This window comes from Choloepus didactylus, chromosome 13, assembly GCF_015220235.1.
Source record: "Choloepus didactylus isolate mChoDid1 chromosome 13, mChoDid1.pri, whole genome shotgun sequence".
NCBI classification, from domain to species: domain Eukaryota; kingdom Metazoa; phylum Chordata; class Mammalia; order Pilosa; family Megalonychidae; genus Choloepus; species Choloepus didactylus.
The window spans coordinates 73,280,223-73,294,019 of NC_051319.1; the positions used below are offsets into that span (position 1 = coordinate 73,280,223).

The 13,797-nt window shown below is 39.0% G+C and overlaps 1 protein-coding gene across 1 annotated transcript in view; it reads right to left on the reverse strand.

The window, feature by feature from the left end:
• The window catches only part of MEIKIN (meiotic kinetochore factor), a 172,422-nt gene that overhangs the window by 69,873 nt on the left and 88,752 nt on the right, over positions 1-13,797 (reverse strand). The window contains exon 9 of the mRNA XM_037800912.1: positions 11,394-11,464. Within this exon, the coding sequence (XP_037656840.1) occupies positions 11,394-11,464 (71 nt within the window). The remainder of the gene's footprint in view (positions 1-11,393; positions 11,465-13,797) is intronic.

The window sequence follows — 13,797 nt, forward strand, 5'->3', positions numbered from 1 at the left end:
TCATGGGTTCTGGGTTGTAGTTTAATAGTTTCAGGTATCCACCACCAGCTACCCCAATTCTTTAGAACCTAAAAAAGGTTGTCTAAAGTGTGCGTAAGAGTGCCCACCAGAGTGATCTCTCGGCTCGTTTTGGAATCTCTCTGCCACTGAAGCTTATTTCATTTCCTTTCACATCCCCCTTTTGGTCAAGAAGATGTTCTCCATCCCACGATGCCGGGTCTACATTCCTCCCCGGGAGTCATATTCCACGTTGCCAGGGAGATTCACTTCCCTGGGTGTCTGATCCCACGTAGGGGGGAGGGCAGTGATTTCACCTTTCAAGTTGGCTTAGCCAGAGAGAGAGGGCCACATCTGAACAACAAAGAGGCATTCAGGAGGAGACTCTTAGGCACAAATACAGGGAGGCCTAGCCTCTCCTTTGCAGCAGCCGTCTTCCCAAGGGTAAAACTTATGGTAGAGGGCTCAACCCATCAAACCACCAGTCCCCTATGTCTGTGGTCATGTTAGCAACCATGGAGGTGGGGTAGGCGAATACCCCTGCATTCTCCACAGGCTCCTTAAGGGGGCACTACATCTTTTTTTTTTTTTTTTTTCCCTTGTTTGTCTTTTTTCTTTTTTTTTTTTTTTTTAACTTTCCCTTCTTTTTTCAAATCAACTGTATGAAAAAAAAGTTAAAAAGAAAACAAACATACAATAAAAAAACATTTCAAAGAGACCATAGCAAGGGAGTAAGAAAAAGACAACTAACCTAAGATAACTGCTTAACTTCCAACATGTTCCTACTTTACCCCAAGAAAGTTACATAATACAGCAACATTTCAGTGAACTTGTTCCTACTACATCCATCAGAAATTAACAGACCATACTCATTTCTGGGCATCCCCAGAACGTTAAATGGATATGGATATCCAACTCTCCCAGCCCCATTTGTTGAAAAGACCATTATGGCTCAGTTCGGTGACTTTAGGGGCCTTATCAAAGATCAGTCGGCCATAGATCTGAGGGTCTATCTCTGAATTCTCAATTCGATTCCATTGATCTATATGTCTATCTTTGTGCCAGTACCATGCTGTTTTGGCAACTGTGGCTTTATAATAAGCTTCAAAGTCAGGGAGTGTAAGTCCTCCCACTTCGTTTTTCTTTTTTAGAGTGTCTTTAGCAATTCGAGGCATCTTCCCTTTCCAAATAAATTTGATAACTAGCTTTTCCAAGTCTGCAAAGTAGGTTGTTGGAATTTTGATTGGGATTGCATTGAATCTGTAGATGAGTTTGGGTAGAATTGACATCTTAATGACATTTAGCCTTCCTATCCATGAACATGGAATATTTTTCCATCTTTTAAGGTCCCCTTCTATTTCTTTTAGTAGAGTTATGTAGTTTTCTTTGTATAGGTCTTTTACATCTTTGGTTAAGTTTATTCCTAGGTACTTGATTTTTTTAGTTGCTATTGAAAATGGTATCTTTTTCTTGAGTGTCTCTTCAGTTTGTTCATTTCTAGCATATAGAAACATTACTGACTTACGTGCATTAATCTTGTATCCCGCTACTTTGCTAAATTTGTTTATTAGCTCTAGTAGGTGTATCGTTGATTTCTCAGGGTTTTCTAGATATAAGATCATATCATCTGCAAACAATGACAGTTTTACTTCTTCTTTTCCAATTTGGATGCCTTTTATTTCTTTGTCTTGCCGGATTGCCCTGGCTAGCACTTCCAGCACAATGTTGAATAACAGTGGTGACAGCGGGCATCCTTGTCTTGTTCCTGATCTTAGAGGGAAGGCTTTCAGTCTCTCACCATTGAGTACTATGCTGGCTGTGGGTTTTTCATATATGCTCTTTATCATGTTGAGGAAGTTTCCTTCAATTCCTACCTTTTGAAGTGTTTTTATCAAAAAGGGATGTTGGATTTTGTCAAATGCTTTTTCAGCATCTATTGAGATGATCAATTGATTTTTCCCTTTTGAGTTTTTAATGTGTTGTAATACATTGATTGTTTTTCTTATGTTGAACCATCCTTGCATGCCTGGAATGAACCCCACTTGGTCATGGTGTATGATTTTTTTAATGTGTCTTTGGATTCGATTTGCAAGTATTTTGTTGAGGATTTTTGCATCTATATTCATTAGGGAGATTGGCCGGTAGTTTTCCTTTTTTGTAGCATCTTTGCCTGGTTTTGGTATTAGATTGATGTTAGCTTCATAAAATGAGTTAGGTAGTGTTCCATTTTTTTCAATGTTTTGAAAGAGTTTGAGTAAGATTGGTGTCAGTTCTTTCTGGAAAGTTTGGTAGAATTCCCCTGTGAAGCCATCTGGCCCTGGGCATTTATTTGTGGGAAGATTTTTGATGACTGATTGGATCTCTTTGCTTGTGATGGGTTGGTTGAGGTCTTCTGTTTCTTCTCTGGTCAGTCTAGGCTGTTCATATGTTTCCAGGAAATTGTCCATTTCTTCTACATTATCCAGTTTGTTGCCATACAGTTGTTCATAATATCCTCTTATAATTTTTTTAATTTCTTCAGGATCTGCAGTTATGTCACCTTTTTCATTCATTATTTTGTTTATATGGGTCTTCTCTCTTTTTGATTTTGTCAGTCTAGCTAGGGGCTTGTCAATCTTGTTGATCTTCTCAAAGAACCAACTTTTGGTGATATTTATCCTTTCTATTGTTTTTTTGTTCTCTATGTCATTTATTTCTGCTTTAATCCTTGTTATTTCTTTTCTTGTACTTGGTTTAGGATTGGTTTGCTGTTCATTTTCTAGCTTCTTCAGTTGATCCATTAGTTCTTTGATTTTGGCTCTTTCTTCCTTTTTAATATATGCGTTTAGTGCTATAAATTTCCCCCTTAGCACTGCTTTTGCTGCATCCCACAGGTTTTGGTATGTTGTGTTCTCATTTTCATTCGTCTCTATATATTTAGCAATTTCTCTTGCTATTTCTTCTTTAACCCACTGATTGTTTAGGAGTGTGTTGTTTAACCTCCAGGTATTTGTGAATTTTCTAAGTCTCTGATGGTTATTGACTTCTAATTGTATTCCATTGTGGTCAGAGAATGTGCTTTGAATAATTTCAATCTTTTTAAATTTATTGAGGCTTGTTTTATGTCCCAGCATATGATCTATTCTGGAGAAAGTTCCGTGAGCACTAGAAAAGTATGTGTATCCTGGTGATTTGGGATGTAATGTCCTGTAGATGTCTGTTAAATCTAATTCATTTATCAGATTGTTTAGGTTTTCAATTTCCTTATTGGTCTTCTGTCTGGTTGATCTATCTATAGGAGAGAGTGATGTGTTGAAGTCTCCCACAATTATTGTGGAAACATCAATTGCTTCCTTTAGTTTTGCCAATGTTTCTCTCATGTATTTTGTGGCACCTTGATTGGGTGCATAGACATTTACGATTGTTATTTCTTCTTGCTGAATTGCCCCTTTTATTAGTATGTAGTGGCCTTCTTTGTCTCTCAAAACATGCCTGCATTTGAAGTCTATTTTATCTGAGATTAATATTGCTACACCTGCTTTCTTTTGGCTGTAGCTTGCATGAAATATTTTTTTCCATCCTTTCACTTTCAGTTTCTTTGTGTCCCTGTGTCTAAGATGAGTCTCTTGTATGCAACATATTGATGGTTCATTTTTTTGATCCATTCTGCGAATCTATATCTTTTAATTGGGGAGTTTAATCCATTTACATTCAACGTTAAAACCGTGAAGGCATTTCTTGAATCGGCCATCTTATCCTTTGGATTATGTTTGCCATATTTTTCCCTCTCTCTATTAATATCCTTTATTGTACCCATACCGAATCTCTTTAGTACTGAACCTTTCTCCAAGTCTCTCTGTCCTGTCTTTGTTTCTCTGTCTGTAGGGCTCCCTTTAGTATCTCCAGTAGGGCAGGTCTCTTGTTAGCAAATTCTCTCAGCATTTCTTTGTCTGTGAAAAATTTAAGCTCTCCCTCAAATTTGAAGGAGAGCTTTGCTGGATAAAGTATTCTTGGCTGGAAATTCCTCTCACTCAGAATTTTAAATATATCGTGCCACTGCCTTCTCGCCTCCATGGTGGCTGCTGAGTAGTCACTACTTAGTCTTATGCTGTTTCCTTTGTATGTGGTGAATTGCTTTTCTCTTGCTGCTTTCAGAACTTGCTCCTTCTCTTCTATGTTTGACAGTGTGATCAGTATATGTCTCGGAGTGGGTTTTTTTGGATTTATTCTATTTGGAGTTCGCTGAGCATTTATGATTTGTGTATTTATGTTGTTAGAAGATTTGGGAAGTTTTCCCCAACAATTTCTTTGAATACTCTTCCTAGACCTTTACCCTTGTCTTCCCCTTCTGGGACACCAATGAGTCTTATATTCGGACGTTTCATATTATCTATCATATCCCTGAGGTCCATTTCGAGTTTTTCAATTTTTTTCCCCATTCTTTCTTTTATGCTTTCATTTTCCATTCTGTCATCTTCCAGGTCACTGATTCGTTGTTCAACTTCCTCTAGTCTTGTACTATGAGTGTCCAGAATCTTTTTAATTTGGTCAACAGTTTCTTTAATTTCCATAAGATCATCCATTTTTTTATTTAGTCTTGCAATGTCTTCTTTATGCTCTTCTAGGGTCTTCTTGATTTCCTTCATATCCCGTACTATGGTCTCATTGTTCATCTTTAGTTCTTTGAGTAGCTGCTCTAGGTGTGTCTCTTCTGGTCTTTTTTTTTTTTTTTTTTTTTTTTTTTTTTTTTTTTTTTAATCATCATTTTATTGAGATATATTCACATACCACGCAGTCATACAAAACAAATTGTACTTTCGATTGTTTACAGTACCATTACATAGTTGTACATTCATCACCTAAATCAATCCCTGACACCTTCATTAGCACACACACAAAAATAACAAGAATAATAATTAGAGTGAAAAAGAGCAATTGAAGTAAAAAAGAACACTAGGTACCTTTGTCTGTTTGTTTGCTTCCCCTACTTTTCTACACATCGATCCATAAACTAGACAAAGTGGAGTTTGGTCCTTATGGCATTCCCAATCCCACTGTCACCCCTCATAAGCTACATTTTTATACAACTGTCTTCGAGATTCATGGGTTCTGGGTTGTAGTTTAATAGTTTCAGGTATCCACCACCAGCTACCCCAATTCTTTAGAACCTAAAAAAGGTTGTCTAAAGTGTGCGTAAGAGTGCCCACCAGAGTGATTCTTCTGGTCTTTTGATTTGGGTGCTTGGGCTTGGGTTATCCATATCGTCTGGTTTTTTCATATGCTTTATAATTTTCTGTTGTTTTTGGCCTCGTGGCATTTGCTGAACTTGATAGGGTTCTTTTAGGGTTTGTAGACCTATTGAAGTCCTTATCTCTAATTTATCAGATCTACAGCTTCGTGGAGTACACTTTCTCTAACTAACCAGCAGGTGGCGTCCACGAGCCACCTGTTCTCCACAAGCCAGATCTCCCCTGCTTAGCCTTTTTGGTGAGTGGGGGAGTGAGTCTTGTGGGGCCCAATTGGTGTACCAAGCTTGCGTGTGTAGTTGGTGTTGCCTGCCCTGTATGTGGGGCGTGTTTCTGGGCAGTCGGGGAGGGGGGGGTGGCCCTAACAGTCAAATTTCTCTGATGATCCTAGAGTTTTAAAGCTACTGCAATAGTCTAATCCTTCAGTTCAGTCCTGCCACAGTTTGTCTCTGCCACTGACCCACAAGTCTTTGGTATTGGCGTATGGCTCCTGAGACTTGCAAGTGGGCCCCTCTTCCAGGCTGTGCACCCCGGGTCCTCTGTTGAGGGATGACTGTGCTATGTCACAGGTGAGTGCCGTCCCCCCAGGGCAGTTCTGGGCTGCTGGGCTGTGTTGGGAGGCTCCCAGTCTGCTCAAATGATGGCTGAATGGGGCTCTGTTAATTCACACTGCTCCCCCTTCCCAGCTCTGGGACATTCAGCTGAGGTTGCAGGGAAGGCTAATGTCCATGCCCAGTTTTGTGGTGTGTGCCTGTTATTTGAAGCACTTCCGTCACACTGGGTTGTCTGGGGCAGCTCTGGGCTATGGGGCTGGCGATGGGCAGGAGTGTTTCCTGTCCACCAGGATGGTGGCTGTGAGCGGACACCCCCCTTTTCTTGGGAAGTTGTGTTGTTTAGTGAATTTTCTCAGCCGCTGGATTATTGCCTTTTGTCTCAGAGCTCTCTTAGTTCTGCTCTTGATTTGACGTGCCCAAATTTCAATTCTTTGAAGCTTTCTGTATTGAGCTTCTTAGAGTAATTGTTTTAGAAAAAGCAAAAAGGATTTAAAAAAAAAAAAAAAAAAAAAAAAAAAAACCGGCCCTCCTCAGAGATCTAATGGGTTATTGAAATGCTAATAGACAAAGCAACCAGGGCCATTAAGGAAAGGTGCACAGGGCAGAGAGATCAGCCTTGCTTCGGGATTTGCATATGCGCCTCAAGGCCTGATCTCCGCCCTTCCCCTTTCTGTGTTCACCAGAACTCCAAAAATCCTCTGCTTTTATTTTGGAGTTTTTCGTGTTGTTCTTTTTCTATGCCTGTCTCCTCTCTGCTGGGCTGGCTGCTCTCAGAGTCTCTGGTGTCTGGTCTCAGTCTATCTATGGTTGGAGTTTGAATCAGTAGAATGAGTTTCCCATAAGAGCAGCCACTGCAATTCTCCCTTCTCCTTCCTGGAGCTGACAGCCCCTCCTCCCCCGGGACTGAGCCTGGCAGGGAGGGGCGCGGGTCCCCTGGCCGCAAAAACTTACAGATTTCGCTGATCTCAGCAGTTCCACGTTTTCATGAGTGTTGTATGAAGTATGCCCAAAGACAGATTGCTCTGTGGTGTCCAGTCCACGCAGTTCCTGGCTTTTTACCTACTTTCCTGGAGGAGTAACTAAAACATACAGCTCAGCAGTCTGCCATCTTGCCCCGCCTCTCCCCCGTACCACATCTTAAAAGGTGTCCTGTTTACAAGGGTTCACACCCATGGGTATGGATTATGATTAAAAATATGTTTTTCTGGGGAACATAGCTCTAAGCCACCATAGTATATTCTAAGCCAAAGAATGAACAAGGGTATGGCGCAAACAGTAAGCTATCATGGCATCTACTGACTTCTTCCTTTCACTGAAGACTTCACACATTGCTCACAGCTTTCTCTCTTATTTCTTAGCAATTTCATCATCCAAGTGGATGACCCATCCAACCAATGGCTTCTCAGTTCCTTGATCTCTGTATTTCTAATAAGTTTTTGTCCTCATGCCATTTCAGTAACTCACTCCATGATCAAACCTTAGCCCTTATCATTGACAGAAACTACAGAATAACCAATTCAAATAGCTTCCTAAATTCTTCCAACCTCTGCTGAAGAGTTTTCATGAAACAAGCTCCTCCCTCATTGAAATCTCCAATTCACTGATCCTGCCATTTTCTCTTCATCCATTAGCCTTCTCTTGTCTTCACTTCTTTCCTTATCTAGCTTAAATGCCTTCATCTATCATAATTACTTTCTTACCCATCTCTCCTTCTATCACACACGCCTGAAAAATACCTACTCCTATATGAACTCTGACATCCATATTCTTTGTGCCTCCACTGCAACTGAGTGCTAGAGAAAAATGTACAATTTGGCATATTGAAGTCACCACAAACTCAAAAGGAGTATCCACAGATTAACAACTCTATTATAGTTCTTTGGCTCTTCATGACAACTTCATACCTGCTCCTTAACTTAAACCTCTAGGCCTCCTTCCTCTGCCATTCTCAAGCTGATGGCCTTGCCTCACACTTCACTGCAACAATAAAAGCCATCAGCAGGATGCCACCAATTAGGACTCATAATTTTTAGGGTTCAGTTCAAAGTACAAATGTTGGGCCCCTTGTTACAAAAATTATTAGCATTTCAAGATGGCAACTGAAGAGCATTAAACCAAGTGTGGGGCCCATCTAGGTATGAGGCCTTGTGTAGTTGCACAGACTGCACACTTAAGAAGCCAGCCCTGCCACCATTAGATCTACAAATTTATCACAATGCAAGTATCTCTCCTTTTTTAAAGGTCAGTTCTTCCACATATACTCCAGATCTTATCCCTCCTCGTATTTTCAAAGAGTTTACTCTTTCACATGATGATATATGGAAGTTGTGTTTTTAAATAGCTTTATTGAGATATAATTCACATACTATACAACTTTTCCATTTAAAGTATAAAATTCAATGGTTTTCAGTATATCACAGGATTGTGCAACAATCACCACAATCAATTTTAGAACATTTTTATCGCTCTCAGAAGAAATTCTGTGCCCATTAGCATTCAGTCCCCATCCTGCCCCCACCAGTAACCACTGGTGCAGCCATTAATCTATATTCTGTCTCTATAGGTTTGCCTATCCTGGATGTTTCATCCAAATGGAATCATAAAATATGTGGTCTTTTGTGACTGGCTTCTTTCACTTAACACAAACTTTACAAGGTTCCTTCATGTTGTAGCATGTATCAGTACTTCATTCCCTTTTATAGTCGAATAATATTCTATTGTGTGGATATACCACATTTTAACCATTCATCATTTGATGGTCATTTGGATTGTTTCCACTTTTTGGCTACTATGAATAATGCAGCTATAAATATTTATGCACAAATTTTTGTGTGGACATATGTTGTCATTTTCTCTCAGGTATAAACCTAGAAGAATTGCTGGGTCATACGGTAAATCCATTTTTAAATTTTTGAACTGTCAACCTGTTTTCCAAAGCAGTTTCACTACTTTACAGTTCCACCAGCAATGTATGAGAGTTCCAATTTCTCCACATTCCTGTAAAACTTTGTTGTTATCTGTCTTTTTTAGTATAGCCATCCTAATGGGTGTGAAGTGGCATCTCATTGTGGTTTTGAGTTGCACTTCTCTACTGACTAATAAGGTTGAGCATCTTTTCATGTGCTTACTGGCCATTATTTTACATTATTTGGGAGTTTTTACATACTAAAATCCCAGAGATGGTAGAGCTGAACTCAATAAGAGTCACCTGCTAAAAGCTCAGCTTTTGAGAAGGTACAGAACATACAAGAGCATAAGAAATGGGATTTAATGCAAGATGTGACACACAAATTACAAGATACTTGATTTGTATAGAATTGTGCATGTGTTTAAATTGGTGGAGGATAAAACTGAGATAGTAGACATGGAAGCAGGGGAGGGAGAGGCAATCATGGGGCAGTGAAGAAGGAAAGAAAGGAAAATGCTGAAAGTATGGGGAAAATTTTTGATGGCCTCAGGCTAAAAAATGGTATTCAGTTTGAGTTTAACTAATTCTTCAGGCCACAGGGAAGCTCTAGTTACCTTCTGAGGTATATTCAACTATTCCCTCTTCCTCCCTCCCATCATTCCCATTAGCCCTCAAAATTGATCTGCTATATCTGATCTTAAAACAAAACAAAAACATTTATTCCAACCCCACCCCTCCCTCCATCTACTTTTCTTTTTCTTCTACTCCCCTTGAAAGGCAAACTCTATATAGGCCTTAGATCTGACCTTCTATATAAGTCTTCAGCTTGTCCCAATATGACATGTCTCTCACTAGCTGTGCCAGTTTGAACATATTATGTCCCCCAGAAAAAGCCATATTCTTTGATGCACTCTTGTGGGGCAGACGTTTTGGTGCTGATTAGATTTGCATGGAAATGTGCCCCACCCAACTGTAGGCGATAACTCTGATGAGATATTTCCATGGAGGCGTGGCCCCACCCATTCAGGGAGGGCCTTGATCAGTGGAGATATATAAATGAGCTGACAGGCAGAGGGAACACAGTGCAGCTGTGAGTTACATTTTGAAGAGGAGCTACAGCCAAGAGGGACACTTTGAAGAAAGCACAGGAGCTTCAGATGAGAGACATTTTGAAGATGGCCGTTGGAAGCAGACTCTTGCTCCGGAGAAGCTAAGAGGAAAAATACCCCACGTGCAACTAAGAGTGGAATTTTTGAGGAACTGTATCCTAGAGAGGAACGTCCTGGGAGAAAGCCATTTTGAAACCACAACATTGGAGCAGAAGCCAGCCAGGTACCTTTCCAGCTAACAGAGGTTTTCTGGATGCCATCGGCCATCCTTCAGTGAAGGTACCTGATCGTTGATGCATTACCTTGGACACTTTGACTGTAACTGTGTAACCAAATAAACCCCCTTTTATAAAAGCCAATCCATCTCTGGTGTTTTGCATTCTGGCAGCATTAGCAAACTAGAACACTAGTCCACAAAAATTGTACTTGCTAAAGTCACCAGTTTTCTTCATGATTCTAAATGCACTGACATTATTTTCCTCCTTCTCTCCTCCTTCTCCCTTTCAACCTGACTATTGAGAGTTTTTACAGGTATTAATTCTGGACCCTCTTCTCTTTGTCACTCTATAGTTAACTCTTTCCCAAGTGATTTCATCCATTTCCATGACTTTTAAAAACATCTATAATACTGTACACTTCCATGTAGTGTCCTAATCTCCAAATCTATAGTCAATGACCCAACATCTCCAACTTCTGCACTCTCAGACTTCCTGTCTTTCCTATCACATTAATGTCCACTGTATCACAATTATCCACCAAAGCTACTCAAGACAGAAACTGTTATCTTGACTGTTATCACTCATTCATCCCCTATATCTAATCCACCAATTCTACTGGCATTTTGCCATATCTCTCCACCTTTCCTACCAAACACTATAGTGCAAACCAACATGATCTCTCACCAAAATCTTTGCAACTGCCTGCTAATGGGTCTTCCTGCTGACACTCTTGCCCTTCTTCAATTCTTCCCCCAATTTATACAACTAACAGCATGGTGTAATGAAAAGATGACACGGTGTAGTATCATGAGCTGAGCTGTCTGAATAAATCTGTTAACAGCTAAGTGTCACTTTTCTCAGCTATAAAATAGGGATAAAACTACTTAACTAACAGGCATGACACAAAGAAAAGATTTAATTACTGTAAAGTACTTAGGATAACCCATAGCATTGAATAGCCACTCAAATAGTAGCTCCTGCTACATACAAAATAAAGTCCAAATTCCTCCCCAAAGACATCCAGATTCCAGGACAAGTATACTACTGATTCACAAGTATTCCTCAACATAAAACACTGCTCTGGCTACATAGTGAATTTCTTATTTCTACTTTAAATTAGTGATTAATTGGTATCCATTATCCACAGGGAAGTTGGAAAAATTACAAAGCAAATTTAATTCTCTGTTCTTAAACTTATATGGAGTATCTATCCATGTATATGCTGTGTAGTTTTCATAATAACTTCATTGCTAAATTCCAAAAAATGTTCTAAATTATTGATCTAAATAGCTGAAAATAATTCCTATAAAAGTATTGGTTAAAAATATGTCCTATATTAATGAAATTTATGATTTATGTAGTTATTCTCCATCAATACTTGCTTTTTTCTTTGTTTTTTCAGGGTTTGGAGGGCAAGTTTTCTCAGGAAGATAAACTTCACAAGCTGCAGGATCTATAAATAAAAACACAATTTAATATTCTAATTATTTAAGCTATCATTAACTGTATGTACAGAGCACAAGAGGCCTCAAAGTTGGAAATACTGATTTTAACGACTGTGTCTTTGTAATAGTGTTAAAGGGAAAACTTAGTATATGTTGAATATCTGACTTACTAGAGATATGAGAAAAGATCCTTAAAAATATCTTTTTCAACAGCTTTGGGTTTCACAGAAGTAAAAAAAACTCAATATAAAAATTTTCCTTTCAATTAGTAAAGAAAGTTATATGTGATTAAAGCTCTTTATTAATTAGCCTACTATTCCTGCTCTTCTGTATAGTCAGCCTCTCCCTTTATACTGGAACATTTCTACCAGTACTTAAAACTTGCTCAAGCGTCTCTCATCTTAAAAAAAACTTTCCCTGTATCCCACATCCTCCTGCTACAGCTCCTTTCTCCTCTAATCCATAGGCAAGTTTCTTCAAAGAGCTGTCTACCCATACTAACTTTACTCCCTGTCCTCCTATTCACTCCCACAGCAATTTAGTTTCATCCCTATTGATATTGGCAGAAACCTTTCCTGTCCTTACCTCATTAGACTTCAGCACAACAGGCATGAACATCTTCCCTGTTTGGCCCCTTCTATAGCTTCTCTTCACTCTCTATTCTCCCCCTTTCCTCACTCTCCAGACTCAATTCAAAGCAACAAATATTTACTAAATGTCTGCCATATGGCCCATTCAACCTATCTTATGTACCTAACATTACAAATTTGGCTTTCTAAAAATGCTTAACACTAATTTTGGTTTAAGCCATCAAAAGGTTTCCCTTTAGATTATTCCAGCAGTTTTTCAATACACCTCCCTCTGCAGGCCATCCTTCTTCTTATATACTTGAATTTTAACTTGATATCCTTCTCTTAAAATTCTTCAAAGGTGTTCAAAGATATGTGCAGCTTGCTCTCACATATTCAGAGGACAGAGCAATAGATGATGGACGACAGATAGGGAGGGAGAGAGGGAGGCAAAGAAAGAAATGGTGGTGTGACAGGATGTTAAAGGTAGTGGATGGGGTATTGGGGGAGGGGGGTCGGGGTATGCTGGAGTTCTATGTATGGGGTTTGTACTGTTTTTGCAACTCTTCCTGTAAGATTGAATTTATTTCAAAATAAAATTTATTAAATTAAAAAAAAAAAACTCTTCAAAGGCTTTCCCCTGCTTTCAAGTTAAAACTCAAGCTCCTTAACTTAATATACAAAGCCCTGCTTTCCATGTTTCCTATGTTTACATATTCCCAGCTTCATCATTGAGCCTAAAGGTTGTCGAATAAAATATAGGATGCCCAGTTAAATTTGAACTTCAGATAAACAATGAATAATTTTTATTGTAAGTGTGTCTCATTCAATAGAATAAGTATGAACAATATGTTGGAGATAGTTTTACTAAAAAATTATTCTACTACTGCGCTGACCATTCAGTCTGTTTCCTGTGCTGGATAATTCCCCGCTTCCCTACATCTAAATATTGGAGTGTCCCATCTACATTCTATTTACATGTCTCTTTTGTATTTACTTGCACTAGGTGACCTCAACTAATCCTATGGCTTCAAAACATCTAGACTCTGATTCCAAATATACATATATAGTCTCTGTCCCGAACTTCAGATTCCTGAGTGACAAATTGCCTTCATGACATCTCCACTTGAAGGCTAATAAGCCCCTCAATTTTGTAAGGTTTAAGAATACCATATATATACTACGGGCACAAATCTTAAATGTATACATTTTCACCCATGTAACCACCACCCAAACCAAGATATAAAACATTTCCAGCACTCCAGAAGTTTCCCATACGTATTTCCTGACCTGTACTTCCCTCCAAAGGTAACCACTATCTGACTTCTATCATCTGTTCTTCAACTTCATATGTAAGGAACTGTACAGCATTTACATGTTTGTTGTCTAGCATATTTCATGTAACATTATGTGTGTGAGTTGCCAGATCAAATTTAATATGTTCAAACCAAATCTATGAACCATCCTCCGAAACTGCCACCCCACAGATACCACCGATTCATTGGGTTGTTCAAGCCAAGAATTTGGAACTCACCCTTGAATTCTATTTTCTCTCTCACCCAACACCATTCCCAATCAGCAAATCCTGGCACATCTGCCTTTAAATATATTCCAAATCAGACCATTAATACCACCTTAGTCCAAGACACAATTATCTGACCACTGCAATAGTGTAACAAAATCTCCTTTCTTCCATTCTTTGACCCCTTGTCTATTGTTCACATGACAGCCAAAGCAAAAATTCTACAGTATTTATCTGATCATGTCATTCC